General features: G+C 33.6%; 1 protein-coding gene across 4 annotated transcripts in view; it reads right to left on the bottom strand.

Moving 5' to 3' along the window:
• LOC134240911 (syntaxin-binding protein 5-like) overlaps positions 1 to 24,936 on the bottom strand; it is a 47,807-nt gene extending 22,871 nt beyond the window's left edge. For all 4 annotated transcript variants that reach the window (XM_062723019.1, XM_062723020.1, XM_062723021.1 and 1 more), the window contains exons 1-8: positions 24,681 to 24,936; positions 24,460 to 24,557; positions 13,937 to 14,018; positions 12,576 to 12,676; positions 7,019 to 7,153; positions 3,750 to 3,813; positions 1,240 to 1,323; positions 427 to 550 (exon numbers count right to left, since the gene is read on the bottom strand). In XM_062723019.1, coding sequence (XP_062579003.1) covers positions 427 to 550; positions 1,240 to 1,323; positions 3,750 to 3,813; positions 7,019 to 7,153; positions 12,576 to 12,676; positions 13,937 to 14,018; positions 24,460 to 24,557; positions 24,681 to 24,803 — 811 coding nt within the window. In that variant the 5' untranslated portion in view covers positions 24,804 to 24,936. The remainder of the gene's footprint in view (positions 1 to 426; positions 551 to 1,239; positions 1,324 to 3,749; positions 3,814 to 7,018; positions 7,154 to 12,575; positions 12,677 to 13,936; positions 14,019 to 24,459; positions 24,558 to 24,680) is intronic.
• Positions 24,937 to 27,805: the final 2,869 nt, after the last annotated feature.

Below are 27,805 nucleotides of genomic sequence, written 5' to 3'. Positions count from 1 at the left end.
CATTTATCAATGTAGCAACATTTACCATAAAAGTACACCAGCACAAGTAAACATGACCAAAACAAAACTTGACCTAGATATTTTTCTGACAAATCTGTATACCAAATTTCATTTCAATATGTGCAACCTCTGCAAAGAAAATAAATGGAAGCTGATGGTGGACCGACAGACAGATGGACCGACAGACAGCAGCAAAGCAATATCCCCTTCCCTTCTTCAAAGTCGGGCCATCGGTTATGTACCAACTTAATGTATATCATAATGCATCAAAACAAAATGGGTACATAACTGAGTTGATGAAAAATAAATTACCATTTGCCATGGATTATGTGGCAACCAATACCATGAGACATCATAACAATAATGACAACACAATGGAGTTAAAGAAGAAATAGATGATTTCCATTGTCTTATGACAACACCTACCATGTGGCATCATAACGCTGACGGGCTTCTGTGGATGTTTGATGTTGTATGTGGTGATGCTCCCATCAGTGTGGCTACACATGAACTGTTTCCCTTCATGATGCCAGGACACAGAACGCAGGGCCTACAAAACGAAAAATATTTCATTACTTCCTTGGAAATTACACTGTCAAACACAGAACACAGGGTCTACAAAATTAAAGTTATTTCAAGATTTCCTTAGAATACTGTCATTACAATTATAGAGCAACAAATACCTTGATTACAAAATGGGGGGGCAATGAAAAAATTACTTGTATTACAATATTATCAGATTCAAAGGTATTTTAACAAATTAACAGGTAGTGACGTAATGTAAAATTGGCAGAGAAAGAATGTAAAATGAAACAGGATGTCTCTAGTTTGGCTTTATGGTCATGCTACTGAGAGGAGAGTAAACAATTCATGAATATATATAATGCTTCTCTTTATCAGGCACATGGGTGTGCAGCATCATGTGATTTTATGGGGATATTATACAACTAGTAATAAACTGTAGATAATCCATCCATTAAAATATATCAACTTTTATGACCCCTCCCCCTTTTCATAAAGAAATTATCATGTGTCATGCACGTTACAGGAAAAAATTCAAAGAAAATATTGAACAAAAGAATTGCAATATTCAATATATGTATAAACTTTAGTAATTCCTTTGTTCAAATCTTGAAACAATAACTTCAGCCTGTTCAGATTAATTCTAAATGTATAGGAAACAAATTCATTCATTTATTCAGATTCTACCCCATCCCCTTTAAAATCTGATTTGTTTACCTCAGGTAAGTTATATCTGCACTCAGCTGTTTTACTCTTCAAATCCCACAGCACAATGGTCCCCGTCTCAAATCCTATTAATAACTGCAAAAGTAAAGGTGAAGGTCAGATTTGCAGGAAAATTGATAGAACAGTGCAGCTTTATTTTACATACTATGCTGCCTGAATTACCATTAATCTAAATATGTAAACTGTGTTAACATTCATTATGTCAAGATATGCCCTAAATATGAGTATTTTTTTTGAACTTTCCTATACATAATGTCAACTCCATATGGGGGGGGGGGACATTTACTCACACTACTATTGGTTGTGTCAACCTTCCATTATATTATGTCAACTCTTTATGACATTAACCCACACTACTACTGCATTGTGTCAACCTTCCATTATATTGTGTCGATTCTTTATGATATTATCCCACACTACTATTGCATCGTGTAAACCTTCCTTTACATTATGTCAACACTTTATGACATTTACACATTCTTGCATTTCGTTATGTTTACTGTTCATGACATTTAATTAAACAACAATTACATTGTGTTAACCTATCATTACATTATGTCAATTCTTTATGATATTAACTCACACTACTACATTATGTCGACACAATATTGACAAGAATAAGATTTTATAAAAGAATCTTGCATACATATCCCTTGTCTACATATGTCAAAGCAATTGTTTAATCAATGTTAAAAGCACTCAAAAGGTTAAAAGAAAGAAATTTTGACAGAAAAGTGACATGGTATTTCTCCATTATTATCATTCTTTGCTAAGACAACTTTTTGCACTGGATTGTACTACTATCAGTTTTGTAGACCGCTCTGCAGATCATCTCACTTTCAAAATTCAATCAAAGATGTCTGTAACAGACAGTTTTCATTTTCCAACATTTTGTTCAATCATGAGTATATTTCCTTTCTGCAATTCATTACCCCCAAAATAATTCTTGAGGGAACATTTCAAATCAGCGTGCAATGCAAAAAGACATTCAAGAGAACACAAAACACCATATTTGGTAACTGAACCATGTTGCCAAAGAACATCCCATTCTACCATTAACCTATAACACCAGCATGATTCTCTCTTTCCATCCATTAAGCCACACTAGTTATGTATATATATCTTTGGAGGTGGACCTTTGGGAAAACACTGGAATACTCTTTTAAACCGATTGGGTTTCTATAAATAGAATTTGGATCAATGTGTTGACCTCAAATGGGAAGATCTAAATAACAGGCAGATTTTAAACACACTATAACATCAAAGATAGCGATTAAGTTATATTATGTTTATGATATTTTTTGCTTGCATTCATCTTCTTTTATGATCTATAGAATTAAATGAAGAATGTTTACATATGGAAAAATCACTTGACATTTGAAACAATTTCATCTCATTAAAAAATCTAAGAACAACTTGTAGTACTTTATTGATTTAATGTCTTTTAGTTTATTTAAATGCAATTAATTCAAATTTACTTGTACATATACCGGTAAGAGAGAGAGAGAGACAGAATCTGTTGATTTGATCATCAAGGTATTACTTTATTGATTTAAATATTCTGATACATGTATAAAAATTTATTGAACATGAAGGTGAAAATACAATCTGGCTTTTTTTCTTAATTTGTGCATCATTTTCCTCCTATTAAAACGAACTACTGTTCAAGAAGCAGTCAGGAAGCCATTGCTTGACACTCTCTGTAGAAATGAAGTGTAAAACACTCTGATCCCCGCTGATAACAAAGTGTTCTGACAACTTATTGATCAAACAAACTAACTTGTTTAAAATGCCCTTGTTTGCCTCCTTAATGGCAAAGATGAACTTTTTTCACCCCTAGAAAAAAATATTCATTGATCCACCCTTCACGAAAAGTCATTTTCAGCCTGATTTAGAGGTCCTTCTCTAGTGAGCAGTTTGTTTTTGAAAAAAATGGATGTACCAGACCTTTGTGGCAAATATCTAGATAACATACCCTGATGAAAATATTTTTTTTAATTTCTAACAATTCAACTTTTTATTTCATTACTGAATTTCATATGATGGTGATAAGGCTCTCTGTAAAAAAAAATTGTCAGGTTGCCCTTTCCCAACCAACTGATTAAAATGGCCCTACTCAAAACTTTTTTACATTCCATGATAAAATATATTTTTCTTTTGAAATTTTCTGGGGGAAAAAATCCTACCTATATGTACCTACAGACCAAATTTTTCTTTACAAAGAGTGGAGAGAGAACAAACAAACTATTTAAAAGATGGTATAATAAAAGCATGAGTTTTGTGTAAATGAATTTCATTGACTATGATTCTTCAATGTTTGTTTTTGAAAAGATACAAAAATGCGATCATAAATAAGTGCATGTTCATCCAATTGAGATAAACTTTTTGGAGAAACCCATTTTAAAATTATTGAGTGTTTACCAATGAAAACAGATGTCAGAACCTCAATGCAACTTAACTGTGTTGCTGTGTGTTTTTAGCATTTTGGGAGATGTCCTCACCTTATTGGGATCTATAGGACAGTCGGTCAAACTGACCACTGGACCAGGGTGCGTCTTCCTTGATCTACAAAGAAAAAAAAAGATCATCATTTAATTCAGACCTGTCAATCTTAAAAGAATTCAGAATCTGGTACAATCATGATGCAAGATTTTTTTCCCCCGGCCTCTGATGATTTTCGTGTGCCAATGAAGAAGTGCAGGGAACAGGCTATAATCAATTTAACCTTTTCTATTTCCAGAATGTTTTGTATCTCATTACAACTCTCTTAAACCTACAGTGCACAAAAACCAGCCCCGATTGAGCTGTTTTTTGTCGTATTAGGTCATAGATGGATTGAATCTGCCCGTTATACATGGTTATAAAGTAATCTGTTGTCTGGTTGCATCACTGCAGTTGTGGAGATCAATAAATATTAGTATGTCTTTCACGGGGCCTGCTCATTCCACGACTCCGAATTAATCAAATTTGACATTTAGAAATTTCATTGATTTTCCTCAAAAGAAACGGGACTGCAATTTCTTTTCAACTACTTTTTTTGTTTCATCATGTCACATTTGAAGGCTCAGATTGAGAATGCTAAAAGTCTCGACGCCTCTTAAGCCACCTACGTTAATTTTAGATTGCAGTAGCTGGACAATTTCTTAATTTAGACCTCTTAGTTCAAAACAAAAAGAAACAATAAAGATCGAATCTATGCAAGTCCATATATAGTAATGATTCTATAATTATAAATTCAAAGTCGAAAAACATTCTGCATTTTCCTGAGCCCGGGCTCCTATTGGCACAAGGCCAAATCAAATTTGATCAAATCAGAATAATAGTTTTTCAGCATCCATGTTTTGTGAAAATGAAATCAAAGAATTTCTTTTTCAGAATTTTTTTTTTCATAATTAAAATGACTGAATTAAAGAGAAATATTTGCTACCATACAGACATTTGCAGTGACTTTTATAAATCTACTTTGCTGCGTGTCCAATTGTTTTCAATGATACTTAGAGTTAATTATTATATGTAAATAAATTCCATATTTTGCTTTCAGAAAATGCTGCTTTGTAAGTTGGACAGAGTTTTAAGCAAAAATATGCCTCCAAAATATGACATGTAGGTGTTTGTGATGCATTTAAAATTCTAAGGCAATTACATGTAATTTTTTTACCTTCAGATAAATAGAGTGAATTCATCTGAATAAGTTTATGTGACCAGTTGAAAACCTTTAAAAGTAGAATCTCTTGCAAAGCTTTATTCATGCATCTGACAATCCCTGAAATTTTTACACGTTTTAAAGACGATATCTTTTTCTAATAACCTAAAGAATATTTTGGTTTGCATCATGAATTTCCTATCATGGCTAATGATTCCTCTTAATGCTGCCCTAAAAGTAATTAAACCTCCTAAATGTGATTAATTCTAAGCACTACATTTGTTTTTATTGTCATGCAAAGTTGGGCAAATCCTTGTTTATCACAAAACTCACAATTACATCTCAATATTCAATATGATCCCTGAATTATGCATACATCCCCTTTTCATCACCCAGATTGCAATTTTATTGATGGATCAACAGCCAGTGATGAATGCCGCAGATAACCCAAATGTACAGACTCCATCAAAGGAGAAAACGAGCCACCGTCCTTGTATATGCTTCAGCTTACAATGTTATTGTACAAAACAAGGCTGATTATGTCCTACACCATATAACCCATAGTGTTACGCAACATGCCAATAGCTACACAAATCACCCTGTACCAACAACTTTGATTTACTAATCAAATCCAGTAATTTAATTTTCTCTGCAACCTCATTCCTCCATTTTAATTTTTTTTCCATTTGCAGACCCAGTATGAGCTTGCTGGCAGCTTTTGTGTCTTTTGGGAGAGACTTTGTGGATTCTGTTACAAATTTGATTAATGCCTCATGCTGCCTTGAAAAATTCAATTTATAAACTGATTTCGTTTTAACATGTTAAAGGAACTAAATTATGTCAAAATGCTGTTTAGTAATATTCCTCAACAACTATTAATATAGTAATTAAACCTGTGAACTATTGTTGATTCTAACATGTTCTTCCCTTAAGCTTACTGTACCAACTCTTTCTGGTCAAGAACAATTTTTTTTTCACAATATGGCTATTCAAATTAATTTGCTGAAAAAAATTGAATAATTAAAATTCATATTTTCAAGAAAACATATTTTACAGAGGTTGAAAAAGAATAGGACTTTTTTTTATGAAAAAAAGACAAATGGAAAATAATTCATGAGTGACTTAAATGCAAGTTAAATATAAGTATGTCAAATTGTGAAAATTATATTAAGATTAAACTGATAAAATTTGTACATTTGCTTACAGAATCTTCCAGAGATACGGTCAAGCAGTCAATTTAAACTATAGATTTTTATTGATCTCTTAAACTAAATTTTTTTCATGATGTAAAAAAAGAAAAAGTTACTATAACTAATGTAAAGCAGCCTAAACGATTTTTATGGTGTTTAATCTATCGTGCTGCTTGCACTTTCCAGTAGCAAACACATAAAGATAGATGTGCCTTAAGTGCAAGCTGTTTCCTCCTTCAATTACTTTTCACACAGCATCCCACTGGCTGGTCACATAATATAGCCTGGTCAATAATTCCTTGACGTGTAAAAAAAGATGTATTTTACTCTCGATAAACAATAGCCAGATCATGGTCTTTTTCTGGGGTCCTTGTAAATTTGGAGGGATTGATTCTGGGGTCCTACACTGCAATTAACCCCTCAGATGTGCATTGTGTGGGTTGTGGTATCAGTAGCACTGTTATGAAACACCCTTCAAAGCTGTCGAAATTTCATCAATAATGAACCAATTAATGAAGACAAAATAAACTATGACCTACTCCTTAAGAAAGATTTCTTTCTCATCTGTTGAACTGCAACCTTTAGATTTGATAAAGACACAAAAATCAGAGGAGACATACTATATAATATTTAAAGATACATTTTACTTGGAGAACAATGACAAAACCTTGATGAGGGAAGTGATTTGTTGTTTTTATTTTATTGATTTAGCAATAAAAAGGGTCAGATGTGAAATATTTTTTTTGGCCTTCAAGATACATTTTACATGGAGAACAATGACATTCCAGATGTGAAATATTGTAGGGGAAAAAAGGGATATAAAAATGGCTGAAGATCACTTAGCTTAATTAAAACAGTTCACCTTTTTCTCATATTGAAGAAGAATCATCTTTAATATGACCAATAATGGAAACACTGGCAGTGTGTGCATACTCACAGTTCAATAGCCTTGTTCCAATTGATGACATAACCAGACAGGGTAAAAGTCTCAATATTGGCCATGTGGACATTTCCCCTCTCTGTGCCTACATACAGCCATTTACTCTGGAAAGGCAAGTGGCAATAGGTTATCCTGCAAAAAAAAAGAAAAAAACATCATCAGCATAAATTTCATTGTCCTTTCAAATAAGAAAGAATGATTTCTATTATGAGATTTTATTTATTAATTGGACAAACACAAGTCCTTTCCAATTGACACAATTTGAGCCGTTTGTTTTTCTGTGATATGTTGATGAAAAAAGACCTTTATATAGATCTATATTAATAAAGTGCATTTATAAAGTCAGTTCATTTTCTGCTGATGTATCAAATTATTAAGCTATACTCAATTTCCTATCTTTTACACTATTAATGGTATACATGTATGTATTTACCATCATAAAATCTATATAACCCTATCAAATTATAACATGTTGTACACAGTATAACCATTACAAGATACAAATCATAACATTAATGTGATACAAGATTATCCGATATTTATTATGATCGCAACTTAAGAACACCTTTTTTTTTCCCTGTGACAGACTGTGCAACCTGAGATAAACAAGGCCCCTACAGCTGTATATAGTGAGAATAACTAGACCCCTTCGATGCCAAGACAAGCAACCTGAAATCCAATACAATTGATCTACGTGTTTTGTGCAGGAATCTGGGTCATTTCATCATAGTTGTCTATGAAAATTTCAAATCCAGTCATTGTTCAATTGCCGCATAAACAATAGATTTCTGTCTACCCGGAAACAAAGTATTACCGATAAAATGCAGAAAATTGTCCGTCCAACTCCAGGATCAATATTTCTCTTTGACCTTCACCTGAAGTTTCTAAATTATCATATTCATCTCTTAGAATAGTTTTTTTTTTTTTACCACTTGACTGCACAAAACGGAAGTTCAGGGAATCTGAAAGCTACCGGTTGTCACATCATGTGGCATACAAAAGACTTTTATTGTGCTACATTTTATTGAGCTAAATCAATTACTGCTTTTCTTGTACCCAACATCTACCGCAATCATTGTCAAACAAGTGCAACTCGGAAGAATAAATATTTACGTTCACTACGTACAATATACTGCAGATATACTGAATCAAGCGGTATATGATGGTGTATGGCATTTTGGCAGGTAAAGTCCACCAAATAGAAGGGAGAACACTCCAGCACTTAACTACAGCACCAAAGTAAAACAGACTTTTAAATTTAAATTATATATGTAATATTATCATAAGGGTAACATAAGAAAGCATGCTTGCATGAAATGTCATCAGAGTAAGTAATTTATGAAGGCATGATATGACTAAAGGGGAATATAGTTTACTTAATCATGTTAATAATCAAAACTTATGTTTTATAGTGCACTTTTGTGCATGTGCTGACTTTTTGAAATTTGAATGTTTTAAAATCATCCTTTTTCTCGCAAACCAAACAAAATATCTATCTTTAATGTATCACACTGAAGTCATCCATGGGTGGAGCTTTTATATTTTTTTCAAACTGAAAATAATGAGGGTGGTTAATAATAGGGGCAGTGGGCAAGGAGGTACTGGCATATTTACTAAAATGTTCAGCATTCAGTGATGTTTCAAATGTCCAATACAGCTTTTCATGATATGAAATGCATTTTGGACAGGACATAAAGTGACTCATTGGGTGAAATTGCCACAATATAGCTTTAAATAAAATGGTATTGTTACTGTAGTATTATATATGGTACTGTTTTTATTTCACATTATCCCAAATTAAATTCATATAATTCATTTGTATTATTTCCTCAGTAAAAGATAAGAAAGGTCAATTTTGAAACTTTCTGGCATGTGTATCTGTGTTACTTAACTGACAACAAAAAACTAGAAAGATAAATTGATTGACAAATATCACTGAAGGAAAGAACGAACTGAACCAATTTCATGCTGGAAGATTATAATTGTATTTTTTACAAAATGAAACCTTGACTTTGAAAAAGTATTGCTTGCACAACAGAATTAAAACCTTGATGAAACTAGAGGTACTGTGAGCGATGAGCTATTTACTAAAATGTTCAGCATTCAGCCTCCCATATGGTTATAACTGGTGAAAAATGCATGTTTTCCTGTGTGCCGGGAAATTGCCAAAATATGTGTAAATAAAAAAGTAAATATATGGAGGTGCACAATGGCAACATGTAATAAAGATTCTATGAAAGTTTCATCAAATTTCATTCAGTGGTATGAGAGGAGTTGCAACAAAAAACTAGAAAGATAAATTGATTGACAAATATCACAAAAAGCGAACTGAACCAATTTCATGTTGGAAGATTATAATTGTATTTTTTACAAAATGAAACCTTGATTTTGAAAAAGTATTGCTTGCACAACAGAATTAAAACCTTGATGAAATAATACATGTTCATAGCAAGTTACACTCAATCATACAAGACACACCATATAAAACAATCGCCTGGCAATATCTCTGATAATAATAAATTTCTTCAAACACTACAGGTTAATCAACATAAAGTCTTATTTCAGTGCAATATAAATAACTTGTCTCCTTAAAAAATACTGTAGATTTTTCTTAATTATCTATTGGATTAATTGTGATATTAAAACTACTTGAAAACAATTAATAGTAAGTTTGAACAAAATGGCTATAAGCTTGAACAGATCCTTTTTTTTGTAAAAAGTTAATAACTGATAAATATTTGTTTCACTTTCACATTGCTATCGAGCAATTGCTACATGTCAATATATAAAACGATTATGCTCGCTGGCAAAACCATGCTATCCGTTAGCTATTGTATAGGAATGCTATTAAATGCATATCAAGTACATCATGTAGGGTATGTCTTTTAACCACAATGAACCACAAGGTTCCTTGTGGTTCATTGTGGTTAAAAGACATACCCCATCATGTACCTTGGAAAAGTTTTCTATATTTACCATTTCTTAACTCTGGCTTCTGTTGGGGAAAGAGAAGATTAGAGTAATATGTACAGTACCTAATCTGTATATATATATATAGTTTGGTATTTTATTTTTTCAGTAATGCTGATTGTGCAGTAATTATTATTCCTGCATAGAATTATACACAGTATATATCAGTTTAGTTCCCCTCAGACAGTAAGATCTTCACTGACCTTTAGCAGGTACTAACACAATAACCTTATATAAAAGAACTCATAAAAAATCTCAGATACAAGGAAACTGCATGCTGCACTAAGAATGTAATACATTACAGACAAGATAGATGTGAGTAATATTAGTTAAGGAGTTATGCAAGTCCTGTGATTTCCTTCTGACCAAGTTTATCAGAGCTAGTACACCTTTCATAAAACATTATATAAAAGAAATGATCACAGCAAAAGTTGACAATATATATATTATATGTCTTTCATCGTCTCCAGCAGCTTAATACCACAACAAGATGACAGTACATATATACCAAATAGCAAAACAGGAAGTCATTTCTTAGAAAAAAAAAAACAAATCTCTCCTTCATCAATAACCTCACTCAGAGTATGAAAAATTCCCAGCAATAAACTCATCTTAAATTCCACATTAAAAATGATTGGCCCAATATACAAGTCTGATTGTTTTCCCTCCCAATATCCCCTTGTTATTTTGATGCTGGAGATAGAAATTTCAAGGTCACTGACACAGGCATAGCAAATTAATACAATTGATTTTTTCACAGTTTTGTATCCCGATCAGATGCCTGCTGACACTGTATTACTTTAGAGCACCACATTTGGTTTCATTAAGTGCACTTAGCCAGAGATTATGTACAGAAATGGATAAAACCAAGAGACTGACAGCCAGGCTTTTTGTTGACACTCTCAAATTGGGCTCAAATTAGCCTGGCCTTAAATAAGTCCACAGTATTGATATCTTTCCTGAATTTCCTAAATGTCAAGTAAAGCAATTTTTTGTAAATTCTGAACTTCTAACAGTGAAATCTTATTTTACTGCACAATTACTTTTAATGCAATTCCTGCAGAAATTGAACAAACTGATAATTTGCATTGAAATATTTTGCATAACTCATAAATATCCAATATTTTTAAGCAAAGAATTATCAAGAGTATGAATGTAATTGAAAGAAATGGTCAAATTACTCAAATTGCATCAAAGAGCCATGCTTCCGTATAGCATGAACTATAAATGGAAGTTCCTAGAAAGAATTAATGGCTTTTTAGCATCAGGTTTCCTGATCTAAAAAGAAACCTTTAATGACCTTAATGACTTGGCCCATTAGATAAAAGCATCCTGGTCACATCTAAGTTAAAAGAACCTTCTTCATGTTCTTACACACTACACTGTAACTTCAACAGTCTTATCTCTTCCTGTAAACACCATGATATGTCCTGAATGAAACACAATTTGAAATCGATGAATTTTACATTTTGAGTCTTCAGGGCATTATCCTAGACATAGAATCTTAACAGTTTATTAACAACAAGGGTATTTTGTTGGGGAAAAAAGTATATATATTTTTTAAACTGTTTGCTTTTTGTTTAATCAAATAAAATTTCAATTCCACCTGAGGTATTCTGAAACAGGACAATTCATTCAAAAGTCAGCCATAATGGGGGCAAAGATATTGTTACATTTTCTTGAGGGATTATCATGAAACTTCTCATATATGATAAGAATCAGTGAGCATATTACTATGGAGGATCCATAGTTGGTGACAATGGTTTCATCAATATAATATTTACTAAAATGTCATCATGTGTGGTAAAGACTTTTCCCGGGCAGATAAGCTTGAAATTGGATGACAAAACTGGATGGAATTAATCTCCATTATCAGCCAATATATATCAATCCTATTCCAACAAACTTTCTGGGTACTAAATGCCTTGGAGTCATTAAACTCTCAAACTTGTTAAGAGAGACTTTTGTCTTCTTATATGTCTCAGAATAAATACAGACCTCTCATTTACATTCTAAAAGAATATGGGAAAAAAGATCATTTTCCTCTCTCTTTTAATTGTTTTACTTACAAAGATCTCTACAGATGTTCATTATTTCTTATAATTTAAAAATGATTTAAGATTGAGTTGTCTCTCTTTTTCAAAATTAGGCAAAATCATAGTGCAAAGGACATAATTTTGATTCCTTGTAAATGTAATTCATTGCATATTTTAAGTTTCTAGTACACTTTCAACTAAAGGGAATGAAAATCACTTCATTGTTAGCAAGGATTTCTGAAAAGGATTATTCACTGTAGCATTTAATTTTTTAAGAAACAGGGTTGTTATGAATTTTAACGTTCAATCAGGGAGACCTTTGATTAGAATAGATTATTATAGACTGGACTTGTCTCTGAAATCACTTAGCATCATTTTAATATATAAAGAAGTCATACACACAAATCATACAAGCTAGACCTGATTTTTGAAAAAACTGATCCCCCAACACTTTTTATCTATGGACAATTTCATGAATATTCATATAATGTAAAGCAAGGATTGTTGTAATGATCAATCCATTAAAAAAAATTGTCACAAATACAAACCTTTCTCTTTGGAACTTGAGAGTGTGAACGATTTCTGGCCTTTTCTGTCTGTAGTTCCAAAGGTGTATGCTGTCATCTGAGCAAACGGTAACAAGTGCACCCTGCAATATCAAACTGTTGTGTTCAAATGTATCCAACTTAATCAACAAGCTCTGTAAATCTTCAAAAACTATGTCCGATCACCAGCAGTCATTAGGTATCACAGTTTTTCCACTGCCTTAAAAGCTGGCTTAATTATAATACTTTAAACATGTTAAAAGTAGAAATGTATTATAGCAGGATGATTGACACTCTTATATTATGTGCATGCTGATTGCAGCAATGTTCCCCTTAAATCTTCATACAGAATGCATTTTTTGGCATATACAGACCATACACATGATAAACATTAATTCTGTGATGTAAATAAGGCCATTGCAGGGTAAAAATAAAACACACTTTTTTAAACTTATACACTGTAAGTTGTACATTTCATCTGAAATTCATAAAGAAATGTTTTTTTTTCTTTAAAATTACACACTCCTGTATAGGAACATTACCAAAATATTTCTATTATCTAAGGGGAAAGGGGACCTGAAAATAGATTTTTCTCTGTCAAGTGAGGAATCAATGAATGCTATTCTACTAGTACATGTATATAAACTTTGGTCAAATGAACCAGCCTACCGAGATGAACAATTTTTTTGTTCATCAACATTCCCATAAATGGAGATTGATTGATCAAGAATTTATTTTACTTATAAAACACTTAACGAGGCTAGGGGGTGGCAGCCATTTTTAGACTATTTCAATCTCCTTTAAAAGGAGAGCTCCATATAAAGATATACAAAATGATGAAATTCTAAAACTAAAATATATGAATTTTTTCTTTGTCAAATGATAGTTGACAGCTAAAGATACCGTGTCTAAAAAAATAATTAAAATCTGATGGTTAATTTGGGATTAATTTGTTGACCCTCCAGCCTCCTTAAGTCCTATATAGTTATATTCAAAGCACTGAAGCTTCAACAGCTGCGAATTTGAAAAAAAAGTCTATGCCAATTTGAGGTTACAAAAGAGAACAAGAAGTCCATTAATTTAAGTCACTTAACTCACCAAAGCACAAAAGCTAGGAAAATGCAGCAATTGGGTTAAGTATTGGAAAAGATTACAGAGAGTGATTGCAAATACACCCTCACCCCACCCCTGAAAAAAAGGGGGATGAGCATGATTTGTTCACACTTGAATCTAGTACAAGTCAGAAGAAATCACGTCTAATTTTGGTCATTTTGCTTTGGGTCAACAGACTCTGATCCCACTAGCTGCACAATACACTTCTGAATACACTGCAGAATCCCAGGAGTTTCTGGGAGAAATGTTACCTCGTTAATAAGGAACAGGATCTGTATAACTGCCACCTCTGTTCCATGGCTGCAGTGGATGTCCACCCCAGGTCTTCCCAATCTAAGCCTGTGTCAAGGAATCTTATACATACAGATACAATGACATTTACTTATGAAAGGGATAAAAAAAAGAAATGCTTTTTCTGCAGTCATAACTTATTAGAAAAATTTCCCTAGTAATGAATATAGTTAATATTTCATCTACTCTCTCTCTCTCTCTCTCTCTCTCTCTCATCTAATACCATAAGACTTAAACAATCAAGAAAGATTACGCCAATACTTTGTTGAAAATATCAGCTTTCATTTGCACTTTAACTTAGCCTTCAATCATCACAATAAGAAAATCCATCCCCTTTTATAATTAGACTAATTCTTACAGTAATCCACAGCTTGTAAATACTTAATTTGTACAGTTATGACTTTCCAATAAATAAAGTAAATATAATTTAAGTGAATACAAAACAAATTCTCAAGGATTTTTTATTACTACACTTGAATCAATATCAGAAAACCACAGATGAACATTAAAGAAAAATTTTTTTGGGGGGGGGGATCTTCTTTCCTGAACTTTCAATTCATGCCACCTACACATGTACATGCAGATGCTATTTTTGTAAATGACCCTTCTAAAATAGCACAGATTTACAAATATGTGGATGCATCTCCTTTTAAAATGATTGCTTCACATGGTTTAACAATATTTATTGGTAAAGTCACGCCTTGCATTAGACCATATCAAGGCTATTCACGGTTTCCAAATCCGTGAACAAACACTGGATAGATGTAAACTTTCATTAAACTTGCTTTCTTTGAACTTAATGTTGACATACATACTTCAAAATCTTTAATAGATTTCAATACAATTCAATCTGGTAAACTTTATTGGGTTTTCACCTAATTTGACCATCACAACAGTATAGATTCTGATCTTTAGCAAGGTTATTATAACCCACCAATGGTGGCATGTGCATGTATTAGATATATTCTGAAGGGTGGGGGGTTATGGGGGATTTGATCAATTTGTACTTTTTTCGTCTTAAATTTTCCTTAATTTTTAAAGCAAAAAATCCTTCTCTTCAGCGTGCATGGATAAATCGAATGCTAAAACCTTGGTATTATGACTTATTCATATCCAAATTCAAAAAAAAAAAAATGTTCTTATCCATCCAAATGGCATTAAATTTAATGATTTTACTCGCACTCTTATACATTCAATTAAGACCATCCGATCAGCTTCTGCAATATGTTTAAAAAACTTCTCCCATTTCACAAACTTCCACCTACGTTTATTTTTTAATTACCACACATTGTTAATTTTTCATGGTGATATATTAAACCTTTTAAATATTAGATGTACCAGATCAATTGTATTTCCAAGTCAAAAGATTTACAGCAGGGGTAAGAATCAATATAAGTATCTTCATCAGCAAATTGACTCACAAATTCAGCATTTAAAAAAAAATCCAAGCTCTCATCACAGTTATTCAATTCCAGTTGGCTGCATAAAAATCTAATTGCTATTCACAATTAAAACAAAGATGGATTTTTGCAAAAAAAGGTAACAAACAGTCCTGGAGAAATCTTGAGAAAAGTTAGATCTACAAGTTACTTCTACATAAATCATACTAGAAAATGAATATGCTTTCAAGACCGCTTTTCCCGACTTCTTTCACTAAATTCAGCATGAGAAATTTTTCATTTACTGGCAGCAGGTACATATGGGAAAACATTTACCATTATTGAAAATATTAGTTTTTCTACTATTAAAAATTCATTTCAAATTCCATAAATCCATTTTTTTCCCATGTCTCCTTATAAATTTTTTGACTTGGTTCACAAACTGAAAACAAGAGATGTTTGTAAAACACTTATGCCCCACTCCCCCCAAATTGGAATTTTTCCAAGTCCAAGGGGCATAACTCTGTCAAAAATGGCCCGATTGTACCCAAAACAGAACTAATTGACCTAGATATTCATCTGATAAATCTGTATACTAAATTTCATCTCAGCATGTGCAACGGTTGTGAAGAAAATGAACGGAAACTACAAATAACTGGAATTTTTCTAAGTCCAAGGGGCATAACTCTGTCAAAAATGGCGCGATCATACCAAAACCAGAACTTATCCTAGATATTCACGTGATATATCTGTATACTAAATTTCATCTCAGTATGTGCAACGGTTGTAAAGAAAATGAACAGAAACTGCAAATAATTGGAATTTTTCTAAGTCCAAGGGGCATAACTCTGTCAAAAATTGCACATGTGATATATCTGTATACTAAATTTCATCTCAGTATATGCAACAGTTGTGAGGAAAATGAACGGAAACTGCAAAATTTCATAATTGAAATTTTTGGAATTTTTCGTATCCAAACCAGAACTTGTCCTAGATATTCATGTGATATATCTGTATACTAAATTTCATCTCAGTATGTGCAACGGTTGTAAAGAAAATGAACAGAAACTGCAAATAATTGGAATTTTTCTAAGTCCAAGGGGCAAAACTCTGTCAAAAATGGCGCGATCGTACCCGAAACAGAACTTGACCTAGATATTCATGTGACATATCTGTATACCAAATTTCATTTCAGTATGTGCAACGGTTGCGAAGAAAATGAATGGAAACTAAGCGGACCGACAGACAGACGGACCGACAGACAGCAGCAAAGCAATATGCCCTCCCTTCTTCGAAGGGGGGCATAATAAAACACTATATATACATGTATACATACATAGCAATAAAGGTATATTTAATAGAGTTTTTAAAAGTGGACATTAATTTCATATCATGCCTTGGACTCTCAATAACGTTACAATTTACTTAATTACGTACTGTATGCATGTAATCATTTCTACTGCATTTACTTCAAGCATATGGCAGAAGAATTACAGAGAACTTTCAGTCCTTGAATGAGTTCTTTGAGACAAAACCTAGCTACACTTCCTATGAGACAGCTTAAAAGCACATATAGATGCCAGCCTCATCATCTGTCACTTCCAAACTCTCGCAAAGGTAGAAATGACGCAAGAAACACTGCTGATGCTGACAGCTTTTCTAAAGAGAATTCATTTCAGGGCCTTGTGTACATGACAATATCTCAGAGATCAATATTTTAGGCTTTTTTCCCTCAATTCATTAAATTTCACCAGTATATATATCTGATTATCATGAATTACACAATATATTTAATATTAAGCTGAGGGCCTATAAATCTACATTTAATTATATCCCAACCGAAGTTTTATATTTAGTGTTTGTATGAGCAGAGGCACAATTGCAAGTCAATTTGGCACACAGTCTGCTTGCAAATTGATTAATATGTATGTAGAAACTATATGACAAAATGATATTCAGCATTTACTTGCTCAAGTTAAGTGATTTAATATAAGCAATAAAATTAAACCAAATTATATGTAAAGTTCTAATAGCATTTACAATTCTAGTTCAAAAACTTGAACTACATGCAGGGTTTCGAATCTTATTTACGGCAAATTCAAATATGCACTAGTCAGAAAAAGAGCATTGTTTTTTGTTAGGGTTTTTTGCAACACTGCAGCAAGCAAATAACATTAGACACCATTCTCGCTGGAACAAATAAACATCTTTGATTCATTTGGTTATGCAGCTAAATTAAATCAGTAACAATTTGTCACCAAGCACTAAGTCTGGTTCAATTTCGGTCCATTTCCTGAAATACAGTGCCTGCAATTGACGAGTTGATGACATTCTACACATAATCATGTAATCACAGCAATGTACCACGGTGGGCCTTAGCTTCTGTTATAACAATATTCATCAATAAATTGATCTGTTTCGACTTTGTTCAAGTGTCTCATCCACCAAGTGTGTACTGCGGCCAATGCTAACAACAACTGAATGTTGCAGCGACAAAATAACACCAGACAATGGAATTAAATGCTTTAAATAAGTAAAAGAGTGTGCATATACTTGTAACAGTGTTGTGTCTGAGCATAAACACAGCAAAGGGAAGGGGGTTTAAGGTTTCTCCCTAAACAGAGGGTATATCAGAATATGGGGGAACTATGTCATTATAGGTGGGGGAATATTGCCCTGCCCCTGTGTCTTAGGGACAACTATGATAAACATGTTTATGTATGGTATTTGTGCATGCGCTGAATATGCTTGGGGCATCTCATTATAACATTCCTCCTACAGCTATCTTGCAGTTGTACAAGGTCTAGCAGTTGTACAGCCTGATACTGTGACTGTTTTACAAAGGTATTTCCTACAGTATCAGAAAAACCAATAATGTTAAAGATTTTTAAAGGTTTTGTCAGCAACAATTTATAGAAAATACAAAGCACATCTGATAACTATCAGTACGGGATTCCTTAAAATTTCTTGATTTGAACTTTGTTGCAATGGTCTAATTATCTTAACAATTTTTGCAAGCAACATCATATGGGATTAGCAATAACAATGCCACAAAAACCTTACCTAAACAAGGGAGTAATGTTTAATCAAGTTGAGGTCAATATATTCATCCTGTGACAAATTTGATTCAACCAACGTCATTCCTAGTCTTTTTGCGAGAACCTGACTCAATAATTGAGAAACAATCAATGGGTTTCTACTCAGATGACAAATATAAATGTTCATAAAATATGGATCTCTCTCAAAGAAGTAGCCATCAATAAAAAGACAAATTAGCAAAGGGTCAATATTTGACAGAGCTGGGTAAATATGACGAGGCAAAAAATGTTACAAATGTTCAAATAATTGGCATTCAAAACCAGGAAGCCACCTGATTCATTTACCTGGCTGTCTTTTTAACCTTTCCAATGACAAAATTTTAATTGACTTTCTTACTTAATGCATATGGTCCTCAACTTTTGAAAATCAGCTTTTCAGTATGATAAATAATAAAATATACAGACTTAGGTTAAGTTATTCAGTCTTGTAGGTTTTCAAAATTATAAGGGATTTTAGCAAGTGTACTCCTTTAATATACAGATACGGTTCATAGCACAAAGTTTTCAATATACTAATATAGAATTTTGATATACACAAGCATTTTTCATATCAAAAATGCCACTAAATAAAAATTTGTTGTTAGGTCCTCAGAGATTTTTTTTTCATAAACCTCAGCCCCTATGTTACATTTTGATTTACTTTGAAATAAAGGGAAAACACTGATTAAGAGAACTGACCAACTCTGAAGCTGATCAGTTAGGTGACCTTATAAGCTTAAAACTTAACTGGGCTACCAAAAAGAAAAATTAGCCTGGTAAGGTCAATGTCCATGAAGGTCATTGTACACACATTTAAACATTCCTCTCTGGACATTCATCCCAGCAACATATTAATATTAAAGGACTCAAATCTAGTATTCAAGGCCTCTGGTGCACTGTCTATACAGCTGCCATGAATATAATACTGCCATGAAATATATCATTGCATGATAGCATATTCCGAAAAGAAACTTTTGACATGTATTTTTACAGAGAACATGATATATCAAATTCTTTCAGGTCTTATGCACACATGATGCAAGAGAGCAGAAAAATAATACTGAAATAAAATCACTTCAGCTCCACTTAATGGTGGTCTGCGCAAGCAAATTTCTTTCTAATAATTCCCAATATTAATTCAAAACACAATAATACATGGAGGTATGTATAGAAACAAATATATAAGTAACAGTCTTAAAGGTCATTGATCCCAGCACAAGATTATTGCAGTTACATGTATTATAATGTTTCCACTAATCACTGTTTGCTATATGTTGAAGTATATATACATGTAGTACTTTCTAACGGAGATGGTCTAAATGATCAGTGTATGCTCTCAGATTAAACCTTATAATTATCAATTATCGGTATATATTGATAATGCGTGATCAAGCCATTTTAGGTACAAATATCTGAAATGGCATATCATTTCATATCATACAGGTACATACAATCAGGTACAATATTGTGATACTTAAGTGGGCAAAAATAAAATGGGGACCTAAAAATAATCTGTCACCATCTATAAATGTATAACTATAAATTATATCAAGTTTTCCTGCATTTTCTCCCCCACCTTCACCCCCCCTCTGCACACTATTCATATATTTTCAACCATCGTATGATGATTATCCAAGACAATTAATTAAAGAAAAACCTATGTCTATTATCACGTACACATCCATCATATCTATATTTGGTACCTTTGTCTATTTCCAGACTCTCCAATCTCAGCAGGAGATAAAAATTATGTGATAAATACTTTCAAGACTATTTATAACAACAACATAGGACTAAGTGCTAATTGTTAAAACTGTTGTTATATTGATATTGAATAAGTCCTTCACATGTGTGTACCAGGTATATACTGTCTATCTACACCAAATTCATACATGAATACAGATCATATACATATAAACATATAATGTATCTTAGTACTTTCAATTTCTTCCTTAAAATAATTCATGGCATACATTCTATTGCCACATACACGTAAATACTAGCTACCGTATGATAACACTGCTTCACAATATCAAACATTTTAATTTGTAAAATACAATTTAAGGTCATTATAATGATCATTCAGTTAATATAGGTTCATACTCATTGGTGGCCACTGCGTGGGGATAATTCATGAGCAAAGGGGTTTATTATCATGTGATTATAATGAAAACAGAGCAAATTAATAATTATATGTAGGAGTTCATGGTTTTACAAAGAACAAATAAAAAATAGTGGAAAAACCATGCATTTTTAAATGTAGACAATGTGAATAACACACAAGACATTATATCACATGTCTTAATTTATTACTGTAGTCTCAATATATATGGAAAATGATAAAAATTAGATATTATAAGCCAAGGAATCAATTATCAGATTATTACGTTCACTAGGAGATTCTGATTTTCTTCGTGTGGACCCTTCTTGTACCTATGTGCAATATTGATTTAATTCAGCACATAAAGTTTTTTGTAAATTCATGTTTTCCACATATCAATATTTTTTGTCATGAAATATTTAATAATTTTGACCTTGAATGTCGATCATAAAAAAATATGTCTTCATTAATAAAACAACTTTCTAAATCAATTGATGAATATTATTACACGCGAATGTAAATATGACTTAAGACCAAGTCTTTTTCGTGATCCTGCAGCTAGATCCAGCATCTGAAGCAAGTCCAGAAGTGTACACCAATAGATGTATCATCCATGCAAGTTTGGTCGCTATATCCGTAATTCGTTATATCCGTACAACGAATTCGTATAACCATTATAGCGAATTCGCAATATGCATGTTTCCTTCAGGTTTACTACCAAATATGTTAGGGAAGCAAATATTACAAAACATATCTTTGATAACTAAGGTTTTATTATGAATTGAAATTTATATACAAATGCTAAAAGGAAATAAAGTCAGTTCAATTTATCAATTTTTTTGATAATCTTTGAAAGTTCGTTATAAAAGATGTAAATTTCATTATATTTAACCTCAACGGGACTCAAAATCAGTTGGCTATATCTGTAAATTCGTTATATCAGAGTTCGTTATAACCGTAAAATTTTACAAAGATTTGTTAAGAATTTTGCCGGGAACCCAGAAAAACTTCACTATATCCGTAAATTCGCTATATCCGTGTTCGTACTAAAAAAGTTTTACTGTAGCATGTATAGTTAATTGGAAGACTTGCTCTAAAAATTTTAAACTGCTCTAAAAAACCATTAACCTGCTCTAAAATCAACTGGTCATAATCCTTTCCTGAAATTGCAGCATCTGAGACCCTAAAAGGTATAATGCAACAAACTAGAAGCATTTGCCAAGCTACTCTGCATAATGAAGGGCATAAAAGTACTTAATAAGAAAACCTTTCCAAAAATGTTAACCTTCAAGTTGGATGCTGATGCTGATGTCAAGGGCATTAGATAAGCTTCCCTCAACCCTTGGGTTTTCCTTGTGAAGTTGGACTCAATGATTGTGACATGAAAGTAAAATTCATTACTAAAATTTAAAATGTAAACATCACATTTCAAACTCAAACAATCTGCTGGTACAATTAACATATTTGTATACAATATAGAACAACTCCCAAATACTTGTTAACCCAGCCTTGAAAAATCAATACAACAAATGGAATGTCATTAATATCTGAGCACAATATTTTTTCAAAACCAGCCTATCCAGGGAACTGCCATCTTCCCCCAATTTCAGGGTCTTATATTGGTTAGGGAGAGGTGACCTATCCTGTCTAATGTCTATCAAACTAAGTAACTGGTAATGAACATGTGATAAAATACATTTTCATCTTAAGTATTACATCTTGTGTTTCATCTTTAGTCTTACATCTTGTGGTGCATAAGTTATGACCAAAGTTAAATTTCTAAAAATTATCAAGATTAGCTTTCATGTCAAGGTCATTAGGTCAAAACTATAGTACATTCTGATAGTTCAGAAAATTCTATAATTCATTCTGAAAGGTCTTGTCACAAGTAATGCACATGTAGTATATGAAAGCCCTATCACCTGAACTGCAAAATCTAAAGCCAAGGTTAAAATTTCAAAAAAAGTTAGTTAATCTTCTAGGTCAAAGCACCGTTCACAGTAGCTCAGTCGGTAGAGCGCTCGCTCCATGGTCTGAAGGTCGTGAGTTCATACCTCGGCCGCGACTGACCTAGTCGTTAAAATGGGTAGCAACTGTTCCTTTGCCATGCGCTCGGCACTTTGAAGTGAAAGTTGCGGGTCCTTCGGATGAGACCTTAAAAAACGAGGCCCCGTATCAGCGGCAGGCGTTGGCTCGATAAAGATCCCTTCCTGCTCAATGGCCCTGAGTGCCGAGTAAAGGTAAAAATTTGAAGCCCTTCACCGGCATACGATGACGTCTCCATATGAGTGAAAAATTCTCGAGAGGGACATTAAACAATATACAATCAATCAACAATCTAGGTCAAAGTCATGCGACTAAATTAGAAAATATCTGGAGAAGTGTTGTCTTGTTTATCAATGCACACCTTGTATATATGAAAACCTGATCTTTTCTTAGTATACAGTTATGACAAAGTAAAAGTGTGTAGTTGACTACCAACAGACTGACAGACAGGGGAATGAGATAAATGTCCTTCATATTTGCAAATGAGAGGATCAATGAAACTCAAAATGAAATTCAAAATACAAACATAAACATGATAAACTGCGTTTTTACTTTTATCTCAACTTAATATTTCAAAAGCCCCCTTTATGAACTATTTCAAGCTTTAGAAACCTGTTTTTAAATAGTAACATGAAGCAAAGCATGTTAAGTGATGAATCATTTATTGCAGAAAAATAAAATTGTTACGAGTTCTCATCTATCTTATTTATAATGTTTATATATAAAATTTAAAATCCACAGAAATATTACAAAAGTACCTATAAAAGTTGAATCAAAGAAAAGCACACACATTTTATATCTGTATTCAGTTGATTATACTTGATAGCAATGAATTCAAGTTCCTTGAGCCACTTATCAAACACTTGAAAAGATAAGTATCGGAATTTATTAATATTAAGATATCGTTAATCTCTTATTCCTTTTTATCATAATGAGTAATTATTATACTGTTACCATGATTCATACATCATGTACATTGTTTAAATTATTGCCTTGTGACTAGATAACCTGTAGAAACCAGCTGATTATGACTATGAATGCATGCATGTGTACTTCATGCATATGATATGTACTTAAAAAAATTACCAAAGGGCCTATCAAAGATACTTGATTTTTGTTTTCCTTCCTTCTTTTCTTGAAGTATTTTAATTTTATTATGAAAATGATAAAATGCCACAAATCCTTTTATTTTTTAGGTGAATAAGAAGTTACAAAATTTCAAAAGAAGCTGATTCCCTTTTTCTCAGCATGTAGTCATGAGCATCCTATATGTCATGTCATGTACATTTTAAAAAAATGCAACTAAGAGCATACAGCAAGAAAATGAATAAATTCTTTCAAATATCATTCATTTCTTTCTTTTTTTCATTATACAACAATTAACGCACAAATACACATCTTGTTAATATTTGTTTAAAAAAAAACATTTCAAAGAGTTCTTCCAAGTTGTTCACTCAACTTACTCACAAAATGTGTATTTGAGAATTTACTACTCTTTAATTTCTTTTAAAGACTGTATTCATTGTAAGTTCTGTGAACACGGAGAGAGATTAATCATGATCATTTGTTAATTACTTGAAGCAAGGTTAAAACTTGTGCGCGTGGGCCTAGAATATAGTGAACTAACTGGAATTGCTCAGCAAGAGCTGACTGTCATTTTAGACACAATTATATTGACCATTCGTTCTACTTCACATCTGATAAAGCAATACACACAATATATTGATTTGCTAAACATGAAATGTAACAGCCTCCATAATATCAAGGCCACATACTCACCGCCAGTTGAGCACCATGGGTTCCAAATCAGATGACTTACTGATTTGTGTTTTGTTTGTATTTTTAAATCCTCTATTGTTAAAATAAATTAAGAAGGATACATTCGAAGCGACCCTGATTTTGTGCCAATCGCTAGGAGATGCTGGACTGGATCGAATGCTACTGATGTCGGCTCGTATGGAAATCCATATCGGACCGTCTGCAATGACAAAAGTCAACGTTCTCATAAAAACTATGAAATAAATTCTAAATCCGATATTTACATAATATTGTACACATAAATCTGTAAATACCGATAAAAATTACGAAGACATCAAATTACCTTGCACACTTGAAAATGATCTGTGCGCAATGTTTCTTCCACCCCACAATCTGCGTTTGGGGGTGCTTTCAGTTGCTCAAATTTTGTAAGCACCCTGTTCAATGTCTTCTTCATCTTAGACATCGAGTTTGAATCAGTGCCCACTCCGCTGAAGTAAACACTTCCATTTTGTCGACGAAATCACATAATCTATGTCTCTGCAATATATTATCATTGCGGTTTGCTGGGAAAATAATATAGCGAAGGCCCGGATGGATATCCCGCTATGCTCTAAATAACTAATGATCCAATTTTACGATTGCAATTTTTCACAAAACGAATATTTATGTCCTTTACTATCATGAATGGTACTTTAACAGATTAATATAAGTTCTTGTGGGTCACCAACTGAATTATTTAATTTTTATAGTGTTTTTTCTCAAAATCATTAAAATACCCTCCCTACATTTATTGACTGGATATCTTGAATTTTCTGACAGTGCTAATCTCCTGAAAGCAGAACAACCCTCAGATCGATTATTCCCCAATATTTTTCTTTTACAAATTCATAATGTAACTCAGAGACCAATATCGTATAATAATTATGGCACAGTGAAAAGTCAAGTGTCAACCGGGACTCTCTGGTGTACCATGTCAGCACTCCAACCACTGATCCGATATATTGACTGACCTTACGCACCTGTGAACTCGGTGCCATACCCCCTCTTCGTAGAAATTCGCCCTCGAATTCTAGGAGTTAAGGAAATGCGAGACGCATATTCCAAGAGAACAGTGGGTTTTGTACGTTGGAAGCCAAACGTCAAATTTAGTGAAAAGTCAAGTCTCAACAGGGACTCGAACCAAATACCTCTGGCGCACCGTGCAAGCGCTCTAACCATCAAGCTATTGAGACCCATTATATTGACTGACTCTTTCGTACCCGTGAACCTGGTGACAACAATACAAGGAATCCACTTCTGAAATACATGACCTGGCAAACGGAATTTGCAGTCTTTGTTGATGGACTCTATAGTAGCAGCACCAGTAGCAGGCGCGGATCCAGAAATTTTTTCCAGGGGGGGTCCACCCCAGTCAACAAAAAATCCAATCCCAGAAATTTCTTGACAAGCAACAAAAACAAAAAACAAAAAACCTAAACTCGCCCAAACCCAGTCAACAAAAAAATCCAATCCCAGAAATTTCTTGACAAGCAACAAAAAAAACAAAAAACCTAAACTCGCCCAAACGTCAAAAAAAAACCTATTTCGTGGGGGGGGGAGTGGTGACTTCTATTGCCTCAATTCTTTCAGTGGTGACTTCCATTGCCTCAAATCTTTCACTTTTCATACCCATTTCACACATATTCGCATTTACCAGGGGGGGGGGGGGGGGTGTCGGTGTTCTCCAGGGGGGTCCATGGTAACTTTTTTCTTGTTTTAGTATATACATTTTTTTACCTGGTATATTCCAGGGGGGTCCTGACCCCCTGACCCCCCGACCCCCCCTCTAGATCCGTGCATGAGTAGCTAGGATGGAAAAAAGGTGAGGATGGCTACTCGAGAATGCAAGATCATATTACACATCAACATCAACACTGCTTTTGCGGCTTGTCTATGATGTTGCAGTGGTTCCCATCCCAGCTGCTGAATCATGGAGGTGACACTGCTGGTGGTCTGGTAGTCAGCCAATAAATTTAGTGGATCCGTTTGCATGTATTACTCTTACACTAACATCTAACAACATCCCATAGAGGGTCACTTCAGAGGTCAAATTATATCAACCAATCAAGTCGTTGCCTGCGAAATTATTGTTATTATTTTATTGAAGCGAATAAGTCTATCTAGAGTTGTTCCGAAATTGACCTCTGACGTGACCTTCTGTGGGATGTTGTTAGATATTAGTGTAGCGAGTATGCAACCGGATTTAACATCTAATTTTAATCCGATTGGTAGTCAGCCAGCACATATCTTGCAGCTCGGTGCTGTATTCTTTCCAGCTTGTTGATTTTGTTCAGGGTATAGGGGTGCCACACAGTAAAAGCGAATTCCACTTGTGGTCTGACGATAATATTTTGCACATCTCCTTAGTGTTCTGAGGACAGGATGATAGATTCCTCATGAGGAAGGCTGTTGTTGAGTTTGCCTTCTGGCAGCCCTGGTCTATGTTGGGATTCCAGCTTAGGTTTTTGGTAATGATTATACCCAGGTACATAGCCTTGTTGGTCAAATTCAGAACCTGGTTATGTATGAAGTAGTTTCCCTGGATGATTTTCATTGTCCGTATGATGCAGATGTCAGCATTGAATTCCATCAACCAATTTCTTTCCCTTTCTTGGAGGCTATGTAGGTCCTGTTGCAACACCGCTAGATCTTCTGGTCTGTTAATCTTCTTATACTGCAGTCAGTCATCTGCAAACAGACGAGATTTTGACTTCACTTTACAGGTGGATCATTGATGTACACAATGAATAAAATGGACCTAGCGCTGTCCCTTAGGGTACTCCTGAGGTTACTGATGCTGATTCTGAAAAGATGCCTTCCACTGCAACAAGCTGGGAGCTGTTGATTAGGATGATCGACTCTTTCGAAGACAAAAAGTTGGACTGCGGATTCCATAGTGGTGTAGCTTTTTAGCTAGCTCTCTTTCTTTTCTTTTTTTTTGTTAGCTCTTATCGTCACTCATGATTTTTTCAATGTAACAATTGAAATCTGCCTTGCACTCTGTTTGGCCTGACCTCCGTATATCTCGGTAGTACTGCCAATCTTTTTGCTTTTTGGTCTGCTTTGCCTTAATTCATGAAGGCTCTCCGTTTCCGAAGAGATAGTCGTCTGATTGTTCTATTGCACCAGAATTGGCTTTACTGTTGAGAAATCATCTTTGTTGGTACATGCTTCTGTAATGCACTCAAGTACTTTGACTTGAAGGATAACCATGCAGAGTTGATTAACTGGTGAGTTGATGCTGTGGTTAGCTGTAAACCCTGTAGAGAACTGGCTGATATCTTCTATCATGCCACCAAGGTTTGTCTGTTTCCACAAGTGGATGAGATGTCGTACTGATTTTTGTCTAGTTAAAATTGGTGCGATGTTTGAGTTGAACAATATGGCACCATGATAACTTAGGCCTGGGATTATGACACACTTATT

The sequence above is a fragment of the Saccostrea cucullata genome, unplaced genomic scaffold (genome assembly GCF_032062105.1).
Source record: "Saccostrea cucullata isolate Sc308-1 unplaced genomic scaffold, CSIRO_AGI_Scuc_v1 ctg753, whole genome shotgun sequence".
In the NCBI taxonomy this organism is placed as follows: Eukaryota; Metazoa; Mollusca; class Bivalvia; order Ostreida; family Ostreidae; genus Saccostrea; species Saccostrea cuccullata.
The sequence above is the reverse complement of the archived record's forward strand: the minus strand, read 5'-3'. Positions and strand labels throughout refer to the sequence as shown.